The sequence below is a fragment of the Aptenodytes patagonicus genome, chromosome 4 (genome assembly GCF_965638725.1).
Source record: "Aptenodytes patagonicus chromosome 4, bAptPat1.pri.cur, whole genome shotgun sequence".
Lineage (NCBI taxonomy): Eukaryota > Metazoa > Chordata > Aves > Sphenisciformes > Spheniscidae > Aptenodytes > Aptenodytes patagonicus.
In genome coordinates, this window is record NC_134952.1 from 85,094,735 (window position 1) to 85,110,257 (window position 15,523).

At 42.9% G+C, this 15,523-nt stretch overlaps 1 protein-coding gene across 1 annotated transcript; it reads left to right on the forward strand.

Annotated features, from left to right (window-relative positions):
• The first annotated feature begins 448 nt into the window (after positions 1-448).
• LOC143159917 (alpha-fetoprotein-like) lies at positions 449-14,052 on the forward strand. The gene is made up of 14 exons (XM_076337469.1): positions 449-548; positions 1,862-1,922; positions 2,149-2,284; positions 3,245-3,447; positions 3,980-4,127; positions 5,007-5,104; positions 5,676-5,805; positions 6,447-6,661; positions 7,606-7,738; positions 8,381-8,478; positions 9,671-9,809; positions 10,600-10,823; positions 11,735-11,867; positions 12,860-14,052. The coding sequence occupies exons 1-14, from the start codon at positions 464-466 to the stop codon at positions 12,902-12,904; spliced, it is 1,848 nt and encodes a 615-aa protein (XP_076193584.1). The 5' UTR covers positions 449-463; the 3' UTR covers positions 12,905-14,052.
• Positions 14,053-15,523: the final 1,471 nt, after the last annotated feature.

Sequence of the window (15,523 nt, forward strand, 5' to 3'; positions counted from 1 at the left end):
TACAGCAAGGAGGGGTGCAAAAATATCAGGTTAACAGCTGAACTTGGGATTTTTCAGTCAACAATGTGTTATGAAGGTGTCTCCTGCGCAGCAATCACCTTTGAACAAATTTGTAAGTAGATGAGATCAGTAAGCACAATAAAAAGCCCAAGGAGTGTTTAAACTTCTTGTTTGAAGTGTGATAAGTTAAAAATATCTATTTGTCTAAATTTCAGGAAAAAAAAGAGCCTCCAAGGTCCCTTCTTTGCAACAAGCTGGTCAGTTCATCATAGTGAGCAAATAATGGCATGTCTAATTATTGTGGGAATATTCCAAAAGGGCTAACGCTATATATGACAGTAAAAGGGTTTTGATTAACCAGAAATCATTTGGGAGAGTATAAAAGTAACTCTTTCCCCTTAATTCTTTCTGCCTTTCACAGATGAACCACGCTCACCCCAGGCCCCTGCCAAAACCTGACAGTATGAATTGGAGAACAATAATTTATGTTATTTTATTGGTGAGCCTTACTGTAGTCAAAGCCCTGCCTAGAAGTTATCGGGACATAGGTAAGATTATATCTCATACTTTTACTCTATTCTTTTGTATAATACCGATGGCTGCAACTTCGCATGCAAGGTTATTTGGTGTCTCACTTTGCCGCTGCCAGTTCTACGTGGGTATTTTCTTATGGGTCAAAGGTATACAACAAAACTCTATCTGTATAAATTTTTTGTGATCAACCTTAGATGTGTTGCTTCTTAATGGCTTGAGAATCTCTGTAGAGTGCAGGTCGGCCAGCGATTACTGACAGGAAGTCGATTGAGGGGTAATTTAATCCACAGGGATGTGGTTGCGCCACTGATTTTAGGTACTCCAAAAACTGCTAAACCACTGCCTGTGGTTGTTCCAGCCTCCCTCCACAGTCCGTGAGGAAGCGAGACAAAGTCCCGAGAGGGACTGGCTATTCAGAGTAGCTAAGTTACGCTATTGCTCTGTATTATCCTTTGGAGGGGTCTTACTCCCTCTTCACCGACTACTGACGGAGCCTACAATGACCACACTTCTCACTAAGGTTAAGTGCCTAAAATGAGACAACTGAAAACCTCCGATACTGTGCGGTTCAGATGCGTGTTTCACATTACATATTGTTATCATTAGTCAACTTTTTTTTCATCTTTATAACTTCCAAATGCACTAAACGGTCCAACAGTGTAAAATAGAACCGATGTTTGTGTTATTTATCTCATGTTGTCGTCTCAATTGACACCCCCACGTTACTCAGAGGAAGAAGCTAGCTTATTTCTTTCGTTTGTTTGATCCTTTTACGCTGATCTCAGCCTTACCGACACCCGGGTGAGACAGTAACGTCTTGGCCTGGAAACAGGCCCATTAGTTTAAAATTAAAATAAGCTGCAGCTCTGTGACTTTTTGAAGAGCTTTGCCTACCAATGTAGTCCTCAATTTATCCCATGTTTTCTGCACAGAAAATCCTTGATCTGTAGCTAAAGAGTGGTCAAGCACACCTTTAAATAGCTGTGGCAAGGTTAAAAGGTGTTTTGTAAGAAAGATGCTTATTTAATCATGTGAAGCTCATCATCAAAGTGGCTGAATGCCCTCCACGTTTTAGTGTATTCCTCCCTGCAACGCTTGGGCTAGACAGGGAAATTCTATTGGCCCTGTTATATTGTAGGTCAGAAACAGTTTCGCATCCTCATGCTTAAGTCAAATAGGAAATTCAATCTTATGCCTTCCTACTCCCAGTGCTAGTACCCCAGGCACCGAATTGTCTTTCTCCAAGTCTCCAGTACCAAAAAAAAAAAAAAGGTATTTGATGAAGCATTTACTAAACATTTTTTATTCAAATTATCTTGTTTTTCAGAGGAAAAAACCAGCATTGGCCACCGTTTTTCTCAGCTGCAGGAGAAAAATTTTAAAGCCATGTAAGTTGTCCAGGTAAAGCGTCTACTTGCAAATTTGCTGCCACTGAAGATCCTTGTGTCATTTGGAAATGAACCTGTACTGCGAGTCAAAGGCTCACCCGTTCTGCCAGCCCGCGCCAACTCAGCCCGCGGTGATAGGGACCCTCCTACTGTCTCACATGTGAAAGTTCTATAATTAGTTTTTAGGTAGCCAGCAACAGGTTTAATGCTGTGTGTTCTTCTCTAGTGCCATGATCATGTTTGCTCAGCATGTGCAAGGAGGCACGTTTGGCAAAGCCGTTAAAATGGCTGAAGACGTCACAGACCTTGCCAAAAAGTGCGCTGCCGCAGCCAGAGGCAACCCGGATTGTCTGAAGCCTTTGGTAAGCACATTTGTGCTTCTGATGTGGCAAACACTTTCAGAAGTGACTTGTAATTTCAGAGCCCTGGTATGCATTTTTCCAAAGAGGCACGAATACATCATTAAGAGACGTGACTTCCTTGTGTGTGCATGTTTGGCCTTATTGACTCCTTCTCCAGGCTCCCATCTGTAAGGCATCTCAAGATAAGTGGAGGAAAATGAAGCCCCTCTCCTTCCCCCACCCCAACTATCACAGCATCTTCTGAAATCCGTGACCTGTATCTTTCTAAAAGATGTTCAGAAAGTTGTGCTTTTGTGGCTGGTGTAGCAAAATTTGGGAGCCAAATGAGGTATTTCTAGCAAATACGATGTTTGTAGGCATTTGCTCCGCTCCATTAACTCACATCCCTGGTTTTTGATGGTGTCTGCACCACCACATTTTTGGAGCTGGCAGATTGAATCATGAAACATGAATGTCAGTCTGTGTCACGACTCATTTCTGATATGTTAGACACACCGAAACAAACCCTGAATTAAAAGAGGTCCCAGCTGAGGCGTGTCTGACCGGCGGACTTGAGCACTGCTACTCGATGAACAAGAAACTCCTCGTTGTACGAACCCGACTGTAATTAGAAAAGCATAGAACCTGCTATGCTGCAAACCGCAGTAGACAAATCAAACAATCATCTTGACTGTTATCAAGAAAGAGGGTCTGAAGAGCGTTGTCAGTTCAGAGTGTTTGAAAACCATTCCCCTTTGAAGTCTGTCTTGGCATAACAGTAGGTATCAGAGGTCGAGAAATCATCACTTAGAGGTTTTAGAGGTCAGTCTAATTTTCACTGCAGTCAAAGCAGGAGGTAATGAAGAGAGAAACTGTGAGTTTATGCAAGTCAGGGCTTGTTGCCTTAAAGCGGCCTCCTCAGAGAGCTCAGGAGTAAAATGGAATCCTCACACAAATTAATTTTTTTCTAATTTTTCACAGGACAGGATTTTCCTCGATACAATATGCCAGGAGGAAAATCTTCCCAGGTTTACCGATTGCTGTGCTAAAAAGGATCCTGAAAGAAATGACTGCTTCCTTTCCCTTAAAAATTCATCGAGAGGGTTCATTTCTCCTTTTGAAAGGCCAAATGCTGAAGCCGCCTGCAAAAATCATTCACAGCATCAACATTCATTAACAGGATAGTAAGTAAATAAGTCGTAGATTTGTTGCCTAGATATGACAGTTATGAGCCCAGAGACAGCAAATGCAGCATCGACCAATAAGTTCAGTCTAAGATTCTCTGTAGTCTCGTGCTTGTTTTTCTTCCTAATGTCAATGAGTTGCATAATTCATCTAGCTGTAACTGTCATTATGCGAAGCCCATTCTGTCACCTCCTGCCTTGAATGTAGGTCCAAATGACAAACTATCTGGCCTATTTTATTGCCGTCTGTGTAAAATACTCATCTGAAACCAGGGGCTTCCCTTTGATCCTTAAAAGCCCAGCAGATGTTTTGCTGCCTCTAAGCCAGAACTGGCAGGATTTGAGACTTCAGTTTCCAGGAAAACGTCAGCGCCATCAGAATTGTTCCAAGATAAACACCGCACTATACAGCTTGTCATTACTACAGGAAAACAATCACTTTTAGTAGCTATCATTTTAATATATGGCAGATGCTGCCCCCTGCATGTCAGGGCTTACTCCGAAACTAAAGGCATTTCTCTCTCGGTTTTAGTTTTATCTATGAGGTTTCCAGAAGGCATCCTTTCCTCTACGCCCCAACAATCCTTTCTGTCGCTACCCGGTATGACGAGATGATGAAGAACTGCTGCGGAAGGGCTGAAGACCCCACTCATAACCTGGAGGAATGCTTTCGGAGACAGGTATTTCACCGCAGGGTTTTAGTTTATTAATATACAACCAGGGACTTTCCTATAGCTAAACAAATACCGAAGCAGAGATATCAGCCATTTCTTTTTTAGCATCTGAACCTGATATTAGAATTCACGTTGCTAAGGACAGGCCGAAATCAGACTCAAATGCTCTCTTGAATTATAGCCTGAACTCCTAAACGAAAATGCCCGACTTGGGGGTGTTGGGCAGATGTACCTTTACGGGGAGCCCAATGCAGTCCCCACGCCCTGCGATAGCATCACCGCACACCCCGACTCTGCTGCCTGCACCGGCTTTGTCGTAAGGATGCCAAGAGAGGATGTGGTGCTATGCATAGTGCAGAAATCTGACTTTTTTTTCCTGTTGATAGCCCCCTGACACATCTCCTGCTCGGCCGAGCATTTGCACTGCAGAGGCATGCCCCGCACGTAACCAGTGTCAGAAACTCAGAGCAAACTACCCGTAACGGCGGAAAATAAGCACGGGCAACCTGCCCTTGCTGAATGGCTGAATATGCCTTCCACGCAGCTCGGCTGGGCTGCAAGCGATGGCATAGTTTAACATTAGCTCGTAGTAATGCAAAGCCAGTCACGTAGCTCCCAGATGACGATTTCTTCCCCTGTGCCAAAAACTATTGCCCAAACTATTGCCTAGAAGGGTTCTGGTTTCTTTTCACAGAACGCTTACTTAATAAATGCTGGTGACTAAATAGCAAGCACAACCGTTAGTTCCTATTACAGCTTGGACAGCAGTTTTCTTTCGCTATTAAAAAATCCCTGTTTCAAAAACCATCGCCGCAGTAGTTTTAACGTAAAAGCCTTGTCTTGTCTTTTCTTCCACTTTCATGATCTGCATCTTCTTTCTACCAGGCACCAAAGGTGGTGAAGCCAGTAAAAGAAGACGGCCTGAGGCAGGAACACACATGTGGAATCTTGAAGAAGTTTGGAGAAAGGACCATAAAGGCTCTGTGAGTCTTCCCCGTGTTTATCATTACTTTGAAATAAAGCGTGGATGTTGCATGTTAGCTGTGGGTGGCTCCACACCTGCACACGGTAGAGTGACCCCGAATACCAGCCATGTCCCTTTTGTGTGCAGGTCACTAGCAGCAGCTAACAAGGAATACAGATTAGGAATACAAATTGACGCACGACAGCACTCACTTACAAACTGCCATTAGCTTTCAAAATCTCAACCCAAAGTTTGAAAAGAACGCATCTCTCTGTGATGAAGGTTAGAGTGATTGTGAGCAAAATACCACTCATCTCTCCTAACCATTTTTGACAGGAGGTTGCTCCTGTAATTTCATGCTCACCTACCACATTTCTTTCCACCACCTCGCACTGAAATTCACCTAGGATCCTTAGATAACTCTGAAAATCTCAGCTCTTGCCTTCAAGGGACATTTATTTGTTAACTTCAGTGGCAGCAGGGACAGACCATTCCTGAGCAGCTTGGATAAGCCCTCCGCAGAAAAATGACGACAGCTATCACAGTCTCACACTGTGAATATAAACAATAACTATTTTTCTTCATTGTAGGAAACTTGCTCAGATAAGCCAAAAATTCCCTAAAGCCGATTTCGTTACTGTTAACAAACTCGTGATGGATATTGCTAACATGCACAAGGACTGCTGTCGTGGAGAAATGCTGGACTGTATGCACGATAGGGTAAAACTCATTTAATATTTTTATGTTTGCAGAAATTGAATGCATTTTTTTTTTTGTTTTCAGACTTTTTTTTTTTTCCTCCCGTGCTGTACTGATTGCTCTCCAAAACCAGAGTTTAACTCTTCAGTCTAAAAACCTGCTTGATTTTCCCATTTGACTTACCCTGGTGTAAAGTCATCAACCAGAACAGAAAGATCAACTTTGTGACTAAAATGACCTGACACTGCTTCAGCAGATTTGGTTGCAGCTCCTAGCTGTGCCATGTATTTTCTGAGCAACTTGCGGCAAAACACCGTATCTGCCCGTCCTCTGTTCTCTACCTTCTTCTAACATACCAAATCCATTTATCTCACTGCTTGTCTGCGGTGTCTAGCGAGACAGCTAACGTCTCCGTTTAGGTGGTTACCTAGGAGCACCTATCAAATGGCAAGCAAGGGACTGCAGCAAATAGATCAACAGGACTTCAGTCTTCTTCCTTGTTCTGCCAGATGTCTGTTTCACAGTTTTGGCCAGCCACCTCTTCTCTTTGGGAGTCACCTTCTCTGTCTGTAAAATGGAGATGAAAAACCACTGATTAAAAAAAAAAAAAAAAAGGACCAAATTCCAGTAAAATGCCCTTCCTTCCCTTTTTTGCTTTACAGGAAGAAATTCTACACTATGTCTGCACCAACCAACACATCCTATCAAGTAAAATTAAGAAGTGCTGTGAAAAGCCTCTGTTACAAAGAAGCGAATGCATAGTTAATGCAGAAAATGACGACAAACCTGCAGACTTGTCCCCCCACGTCAGGGAGTTTATAGAAGACAAAGGAATATGTGAACGTTTTGCTCAGGAAAAAGATACACACTTAGCCAGGTAATGTGGGTCATCTTCTACTCTTCAATTTTGCTGTTTCAATACTTGGGTTAAAAGATGACAGTTTGGACGTTAAAGCCCAGCTCAGCCGCCTCAGATTTGTCTGCTCTGTGAGCACGTAAGCATGTGATACCGTGCAAGTTGATCTTAGTAAAACACCACTCAACCCTAGAAGGTATGGAATGGGAACAAATGCAGAACAGGGACAATTGTTATGTCAGAGACAAAATTGAAGAAACGCATGTGAAATTTAGGTACTATCAGTTCTGATCTCAGGCCCAAAATATAGCTCTGATCTGCTCTTAAGTGGGAATTCAAAAACACTTGTTTAAGTCAGACTCGTGTCTTGATTCAAACAGGAATGGTCCATTTCTGTTCTAGCCGTGTTCCTTGTTGCAATGAAGCCCTGATCCCGCACAGGCAGGGTAAACTTGGGCAAGAACGCCACAGACTGCAACAGAAACAGCATCGAGTCCCAAAGACGGATAATTCGCTTGCAATAACATACATCACTTCCATTTATGATAAGTGCAGCTAATCTATTGGGCACGACTGCTGTGCAGGGTGACTGCTTCAGCAGAGCCAATCGTTTCAGCATGCACTGAGAAGTGGGTCTGTTACTGGAAATTATTTCGTTATCATTGAAATAGGCTTAAACAAAGATGCAAACCCCAAGTCCCACAAAGCTCTAAGCTATGCTTGACCCAAGCTAACACTGAGCTGGGACTGTTACACGCACAGGACTTGCTCAGGCAATGCTGTGCTCAGCCAGCCACGTTTTGTTCAGGTTCAGACCCAGGCTGAGATGCTGTGAAATCCTCCCTGTTCCACCAGGTATCAGACAAAAGCATCCCGAAAGCACCCCTGCTGTCCTTACCACCCCCGACCTCTTGAGGGCAGTTGTTTTGGCTTATCTCTAATTCCTGATACTCCACATATTGCAGGTTTCTGTATGAATATTCCAGGAGACACCCTGAATTTTCTGCTCAAATGCTTTTAAGAATTGGTAAAGGATATGAGGACCTACTGAAGGAGTGCTGCAAAACCGGTGCTCCAGACGACTGCTTCAGCAGAGGGGTGGGTGCCGTTGTGCTTTGCACAACATGCTGATGGATTCAAGCGTGTGACCACGTGACTGGTTCTGGCTAAATAGTGAATATCCTTGCTCCAGGTCTACAGCAGGTACCCACAGCTCCTGTAACGAACCCAGAAAATATTACAAGGCCTGACTGATTCCCATACGGAAAAAGCACCAACAGAGCCTTTGCAATCTTCAACTGCGAAGCAATTTAACATGGATAGACAGAGATGCCGGGGAAAGGGATGGAGCTAACGTTTCTGTGAGCCCTGCTCTCTTTTGGGCTCCCCAGCGGTGCTGATCGCCCTCTTGCAAATGTAAAAGGCGCTTACAGTTATTGTCTCAGATAAAGACAGCAGCGTTGTAAATATCTGAAGTTAGGAGCCACCCTGTGCCCCTGACCTAGCCTTCCATCAGTCATACACAATTAAATATTTCAAGGTGATTGAAGGTGAACATTTATCACACTCAGGCGGTTTACAGAGGTTACAGACAGATGAGGATTTCCTAACAGAATTAAGAATGGGTGGTATATATCAGGTGAGAGGTAGCTATAACTATCCAGGCCTTATTACGAGGCAATAGGGCATTCTGCATTCCCCCTGATACGACGACTCCTCAGATTAATTCTTTTTTTTCAGGAGGAAGAACTGAAGAAACACATTTATGAAACTGAAAGTGTCATGAAGACAAGCTGCGACATTTACAAGGAGAAAGGAGATTACTATTTCCAAAACGAGTATTACTTTTTTATATGCTTCCATTACTCCTGGACCAGCTGGGCACAACTCGGGCTGGAGTAAAGCCACGCATGTCAAAAAAGCTGGGCTAAAAGACATCACTTGAATATTTGGACCAATATATTAACAGCTTCTAGGATTTTTTTTTTTTTAATCTTTTCCAAGACAACGTTCTGGCCTCTCATGAGTTCTCTCCTTAACCCCACTCATGAAGTAGTGAAGTGACAACTTGATCCATCTCCCATCCATGTTTCCCATGACGTTCTCGCTGTATAGCTGCATTTTGAGCTGTGAGCTGTAACTTGTCATAAATTTGGCCAAACGAGAGGTGCTGTGTCTTTTGCAAAAGACTTCGCTCTATCCAGCTCCTGCAGCAGATGTAAACATGAACAATTGTAACAAAAATCTAACTACAGTAGACAGAGCAAAACCGGACTAGCTGAACCTCATGCTATGCTTAAATGCAACATGCAGGCACAAGCCTCCTGGAGGAACTTTGGCCCTGATTTGCAACGTTAATGAGCACATGCCTAACTTAAAGTATGTAAGCAATCTCAGTGAAACCTCTAAACAGCTTGCATACTTAAAGTTAGGCTTCAGCTAGCCTTCTCTGGGGAGATACACAGGGCTTTTTGCACTCCCGAGCATGTTTGATCTTTAAAAGACCTTGGGAACTAGAGGTTTCCAACAAACCTGGTGGGCTGCATCTGCCTGTTGTATCAGTTGTTAAGGTTTTCCTGGCCACGATGGTTAATAAGCACAGTTTTTCTAAAAGAAAAAACCATTCAACTTTTTTAAGCTCATCTTCTGCCCTCATCTAGTCTGCCAAGAAGTCACTCGAGTTCAATTTTGCTCTTAGACAAGCTCCCTACACTCCCAGGGTAATGAATAACATGGGAAAAGCTTACGTACCATCTGGTAAGAGGGCCCGCCAACACAACTGGCAATGTTATCGTTAATTTTATTTGTTTAGCCTGGTAAGAGACTTGTCAGAAAAAGGAGAGAGCTCAAACAAACAGAGCACGCTTACACTTGCCTGCTTGAGCTTATAAGCACCAGGCTTAGTCCTGCCCTTGTACTAATGAGCGTTCTGTGGGGTTTGGCTGGAGCTTCACACACGCGAAGGCAGTGGCTTGCTCACTGCTGCCTGGTGGAAGAAAACCACCAATACCAAATAAATTATCTTTTCAGGCTTCTCATGAGCTTCACCAAGAAGATGCCTCAGCTGACATCTGCAGAGCTGATAAAATTCACCAAGCAAATGACTGCAATTGGCTCCAAATGCTGCCAGTTAAGCCAGGACAAGCTACTGCCTTGTGCCGAGGAAAATGTGAGTATTTTTCTTCCGTATCTTGGTCCTACTTGTTCTTGAAACTCTGCCACAAATTCTGCTGCCAGCAGGGACCGACAGCTTGGAGTAAAGGTAAACGAGAAAAACGTTCACTGAGCTACTGAGCTGGCCTGAAGGTGCACTTCCAGATACATGCCCGAAGTAAGCGTAACAGCATCATTGAAGTTAATGCTTGAATTAAACTACAGGAGGATCAGGAAATTGTCAGGCTAGCGCTAAGCGGTTAACAGTTACACAGTGCAGGCAATCCGACCCTGTTCCCTCCGAAGTTAATGATCTCTTGTCTGAGTTCATCCTTTCTAGATGCCTGAAGCTGTAGTGCTCTATGAAAAGGATCAATTTTGTATAGCTCTTCTGTAAGAATTCTCCGGGCCCGTAAACCAAAGTACTTAAAAAGCTTCAGCCTGTCCTCCAGCCACCCATTTGTACATCACCTTTACAAGCACGGCCAAACATACCCACAGAAATCCTGCTGATGAAAACAAATCAAACGCAAGCACGGTTTTATGAACAAATCACATCATTTCTACGCGCAAAGGACAGTCCCTAAAACTGCATATACATCTTCATTCTGAAAAATCTGAGCCCTTGTTGCACTGACAAAAGTCAGCATTCGGTAGAAATATAAACTGTTTTCTATCTTACAAAAAAGGTTTAATTTAAATTCTCAGTTATTTTTTATAACTTTACTAAGAGCAGCATGTATTTCGGGGATTTTTGAAAATGAAAAGATAATGTAAAACTGTTTTTTTCACCTCTCTTGGTAAAGTTGGATCTCGTGCTTGGAGAAATATGTAGAAGACACCTGACCGATCCTATAAACCCAGGAGTTTGCCACTGCTGCAGTAGCTCCTACGCTCTCAGGAGGCCATGCATGGGGAAACTAGAAATTGATGAGAATTATGTGCCCTTATCATTGACTCCCGGTCTGTTCACTTTCCATGAAGACCTGTGTACAACCGAAGACGAAAAGTTACAGCACAAGAAGCAGGAGTAAGACATGCCTCTTTTACTCTGTTACCCCTGCGTTTCTTATTCTCACCCTGGCGATGCTCACCTTTCCCTGGTCTGCTCTGCCTGGCCTTCTTGTTCTGCAATACGCCATGGAAAAACAGCCGTACACCCCTCAACCGCTCTTCAAAGCTCCTTTTCTTTCCTCTCACGCTAGCCACAGTTCCTTCCGCCACCTGGTTCAACCTATATTTACCTGCCTTAGGTTAGAAGAAGGTCATTTTCAGAGGTGGGTAGCTGCCCTGGTATTCCATCAGAATGGAAGCAAGAGGCATCCAAAGTTAGGTATGATAAATGCCCTCCCACCATCCTTTACGGGAACTGCACAAGGCACTGCATAAAAAGATACCAGAAGAACAAGGAAGCTACTGCCTAAAGTCCTGCATGAGCTTTATGACTTAATTACGGCTCATTTCCCAGAGCGGGAAAGCCCATGCATTTTTCCTTACCCCACGCGCTCCTTCAGTCTCTGAAAAGCTCTGGTGTTTGGTTGCCTCGGTCAGAGAAAACTTGCATGCTGGCCCCCCACCCCACTGTCACTGCAAGAAGAAAAAACCTCTTTGGCCCTTAACTTGTGGTGTGGTGAACCCACGCTGTCCTGGACCCTCTGGAAAGGCGCACAACACAGAAACCATCTGCATGGTTTATTTGTGGATATTCTGGTGGAGCAACTCCAGAAATGAGCGTTGATACTTTATTGCACAGGGGAACGGGGCGCATCTTTGCTCCCTGCTGCAAATACGTATCTGGGTGGTGAATAAAAATGAAAGAGCTGTAGAAAGGAAGCGGGCAGTAATAGAACAGGGACTTGGCAGGACTAGCGTTTGAGAAATGCTTCGTAAACCGTGTGCTTACCTCCCAGCTTCACAGGGCTTGCTTTGCTTTTCTTGCAGAATGCTGATCAACCTCATCAAATACAAGCCCCAGATCACACAGGAACAGCTGACCTCCGTCACGGCGGCCTTTACCGCCATGAGGGAACAGTGCTGCAAGGAAGAAAACCCTGAGGCGTGTTTTGTGAAAGAGGTATCATTTCTGTTTTCACCCATACCTTCTGAATCAAAACGGAAACATGGAGTATACGCAAAAGCATAAATTTCTCCATTAAGCAGCAAAACCAAAGCTTGATTAGCCAGAATTCCTGCAGTTACATTTCCAAAGACAAACTTTATTCCCTGCACAAGTAGATACGTGTACCACTTGAATGATCACTAGAGAACTTATCTAATTAGTCTCGTCTTTATGTGCAGCAATTTACAGATACAGAGCTCAGCTACAGCTGTTGCTTCCGGGGAGTCACTGGGACTTGCGCTGTTGAAGGATACGGGCGAAGATCTTTCCCTGGCTAACAGTTCTTAACCGAATTTCTCTTGAAAAGTTCCTCTGCAATAGGGAGAGAAAAGATATATTCAAATTTTAGGTCAAAGCATTTTCCCCGTTTATTCTCCCTGCTTCCGTTTTCCTCTTGTCTTTCCTATGTTATTTTAGCTCGCTGAACTTCATACTGCAAAGCTGCTTTGGCTTCTCTTTACCCTCCGGTAAAGCCGCTTTTGCCTACTTCTCGTCTCTCTCTTTTCGATACGTTCCTTAACTGAACTTTAACAAACCATCCGCGACCCTTGAGCCTTGCTCTCTCTTTTCCCAAGTCTTTGCCTTGCTTTGCCTTAAATGATAAAATACAGAAAATTCTCTCTTTTAATAATAAGAAACTTCACCTCCAAATACACCCAAACAGCTTATCAGTGAAGAAGCATTCTACTAACTCTTCCTAATAGAACTCTATTTCAGTATTTTTCTGACAAATACCAGATCTTCTAAGGCAATCTGAGCTGAACAGTAAAAGCAAAACGTATATTAGACATAGTGATATATGTATATGCACGCTGCATATACAGCATTCGTACGCAACTTGCAAAGATTATAAAACATTACCTGCTGCTGCCATAGTCACTGAAGTTGTTCACAAGTACATCATCTTCCTGGCTCTATTGCTTACAGATATTTTGCTTTTTTTTCAGGGTCCAGAACTTATAAAAAGAAGTGAAAAAATGTTGTCAGCGTAAAGAGCTTGCATAGCATGTTGGAGGATACTTGCTGAATGATAGGAACTCACACTCGCTTAACAGTGAGCATATCTTTTCTGAGAGTTCACGAACTATAAACAGGAACAAATGATTTGTCATAGTGGAGAAAACTATGTTGGGGCTCTTTACTCACAAACCTAATGAAGCCATGACGGTTTACACCAGCTACAGTCCTGCCACCGCCCGATCTGCCACTGTGAACAAGGTAAAAGAGGTGCCTCAGAATACAACATCCAATTTCCGCATAGACCCTGCTGAGCTGTGGAACTGTACACTTGGTCTGCTCGCAGAGCTCAGCGTACCGGAAAATTAAACGTGTTTATCCATTTTATTCTGACGGGGGAGAAACCCGTACGCAGACTTCATCTCTGGCTCCTATCACTTTGATTCAAAATGATCAAGGATGTGTAAAATTTAAACCAAAACAAGCAGCTTAAAGTCTGTTTAAGTCCAGAATGAGGGTGCATCGCCTTAAACAAGTCCACCGAAAGAATAAGTTAAATGCATGGAAATTCAGGGTTTAGATGTGGCCACCATCTTACGTTATGGAATATTATTTTACTTATACCAAATAGTCACAGACACCAAAAAAAGAGAAAGGCGTTTTAAGTCTTAAGCTTTCGAAGCATAAACGCAAATGAGATTAAGTAAAGGAAACGTGCCTGTAACCACTTCTAGATTATTTTTCAATCACCACATAATTATTTTTGTATTTTTATAGCACTGTCCTTGAAATACAACACAAGCGCTCGCTAATATGGGCTGCTCTAGGGAAGTTTTAAAGTTGCCTTTAAGCAGAGAAAAAGATTACCACGGGCATCCCGAAGAGAGTGAGAAAGAAGAAAAATGAGCACAAAGTCATGGAAAGGACAGAACACGAACTGCTGAAACACCTGCTCAGCAGATGAATGTTTAGAGAAAGCACCAGAAGGCTGCCAAACTTACACTCCAGGTGGTTTGACAGAAAAACAGCTTTTGGGGTTTTAATTCCTTTTTACATTAAAAGAAATTAGAAGGCGTGTTAAAAATCATACGTCAAAAACAGTACTAAAAGAAAGAAATATTTTTCCCGGAAACCTTTGGCTCGAAGGAAGAGATACCCAGGTATCAGATTCTTCCGGTGGACGTACCTAGCGGTAGTTATCCTAGGAGCATTTCAAACTATCTGTAAGATAAAGAAACATTGCCCAAACAAATGTCTCATAAAATGCAAACCCAGCTTAAAATATTACCATCAGAGATAACGTTTCAGAGTCAGACTGAAGAGGTCGACCAAACTGAGTCCCATCGGAATCAATCCTGTATATACTGCTAGACAATATTTTCATTAAGGACGTAAATAAGGAGAAGAAAATCCATTCGTTACGTTTGGGGCTGACAGCAAGATGGAGACACACTGCTGCAAATCTCTTAGCAACATCTTTAATGTCAAAATCACCTTGGCAAATTAGAAAAATAGCCAAGAAAAAACCAGCTGTGTTCTATGAGGACAAATTTAACATAGGTATGATTAAGCAGCTGCAGCGTTCCAGTACAGGAAAACTACTCATTAGGGAGCTGTGCGGATAATAACGCAGTTATAACAAATCACAAGCTGACCAAGAGTCACCAATGGTTTGCTGCTAATTGAAGTCTAACATGGTGCTTGCACACCAGGGGTATAAGCAGAACAACGCACAAAACACAAGAACAAGCTATGTAATACGCATGTCATGGCTTCATTTTCCTTACCTCCGGTAAAGACTTTGCTGGAGCATTAGGACAAATCTTGGGTACCTCACTTCTACAGAGCATTTCACCGAAAAGAGAGCAACGGCAACAGCCAATGATACAAAAAACAAGAAGAGGAAAGCTAAAATAGATTGGGGTTGCCTGGTTTAATACGAAAGGCTGCGGGAACTTGGAAATCTTCATATATCAAAAAAGACTGATCCGGGGACAGAAAGCAGCCAGTCAGTGCCCTCCAAGGGGAACAAAGCACCGGAATCGACTCTCTGGGAAAAGTGGGGAGCTGTGAGAGAAACAAATATTTAACAGGCTTTGCCCCAATATCAGTGATGTTTTCAGTACCAAAACAATGATTAGATGGCCAACTTGGGCTTCTCTTAGCACTGTGTTTTCTGAAGATTTTATATCCTGAATAAGATCAGTCTTCTGGTATTTAGGGGGTGGTTTGGGTTTTCAGCTTTTTTTTTGTTTGTTTTTTGAAATCCAGTGATGACCAGATTTTTCTCATGGGGTAGCTTGGTAGTACAAATTCAGGTAAGACAGATACTCCAATTGCTTTCTTTACAGGTAAAAGCTTAGGCTCCGAATTCAAAAGCAACCCCCATTTCCCGTCACATCTGCTTTTCTTTTGCTGTGTTACCTTAAATATCCAATAATGCTTCGGAATAAATTCTTCCCCTCTTCTTGTCTGCATGTGTCAGAAACAATTCATTTCAACCAGCACAGTATTCACGAAGAACTAACACCGCAGCAAAGTCACAGCTTTATTTCACTAGCCCTTAAAACCCAGCAGACTCCAGGTAATCTGGGCTATGTTCCATAGTTTTTTTCCCAGCATCTTTCACTCCGAATTGAGCAGGACAAGCAAAA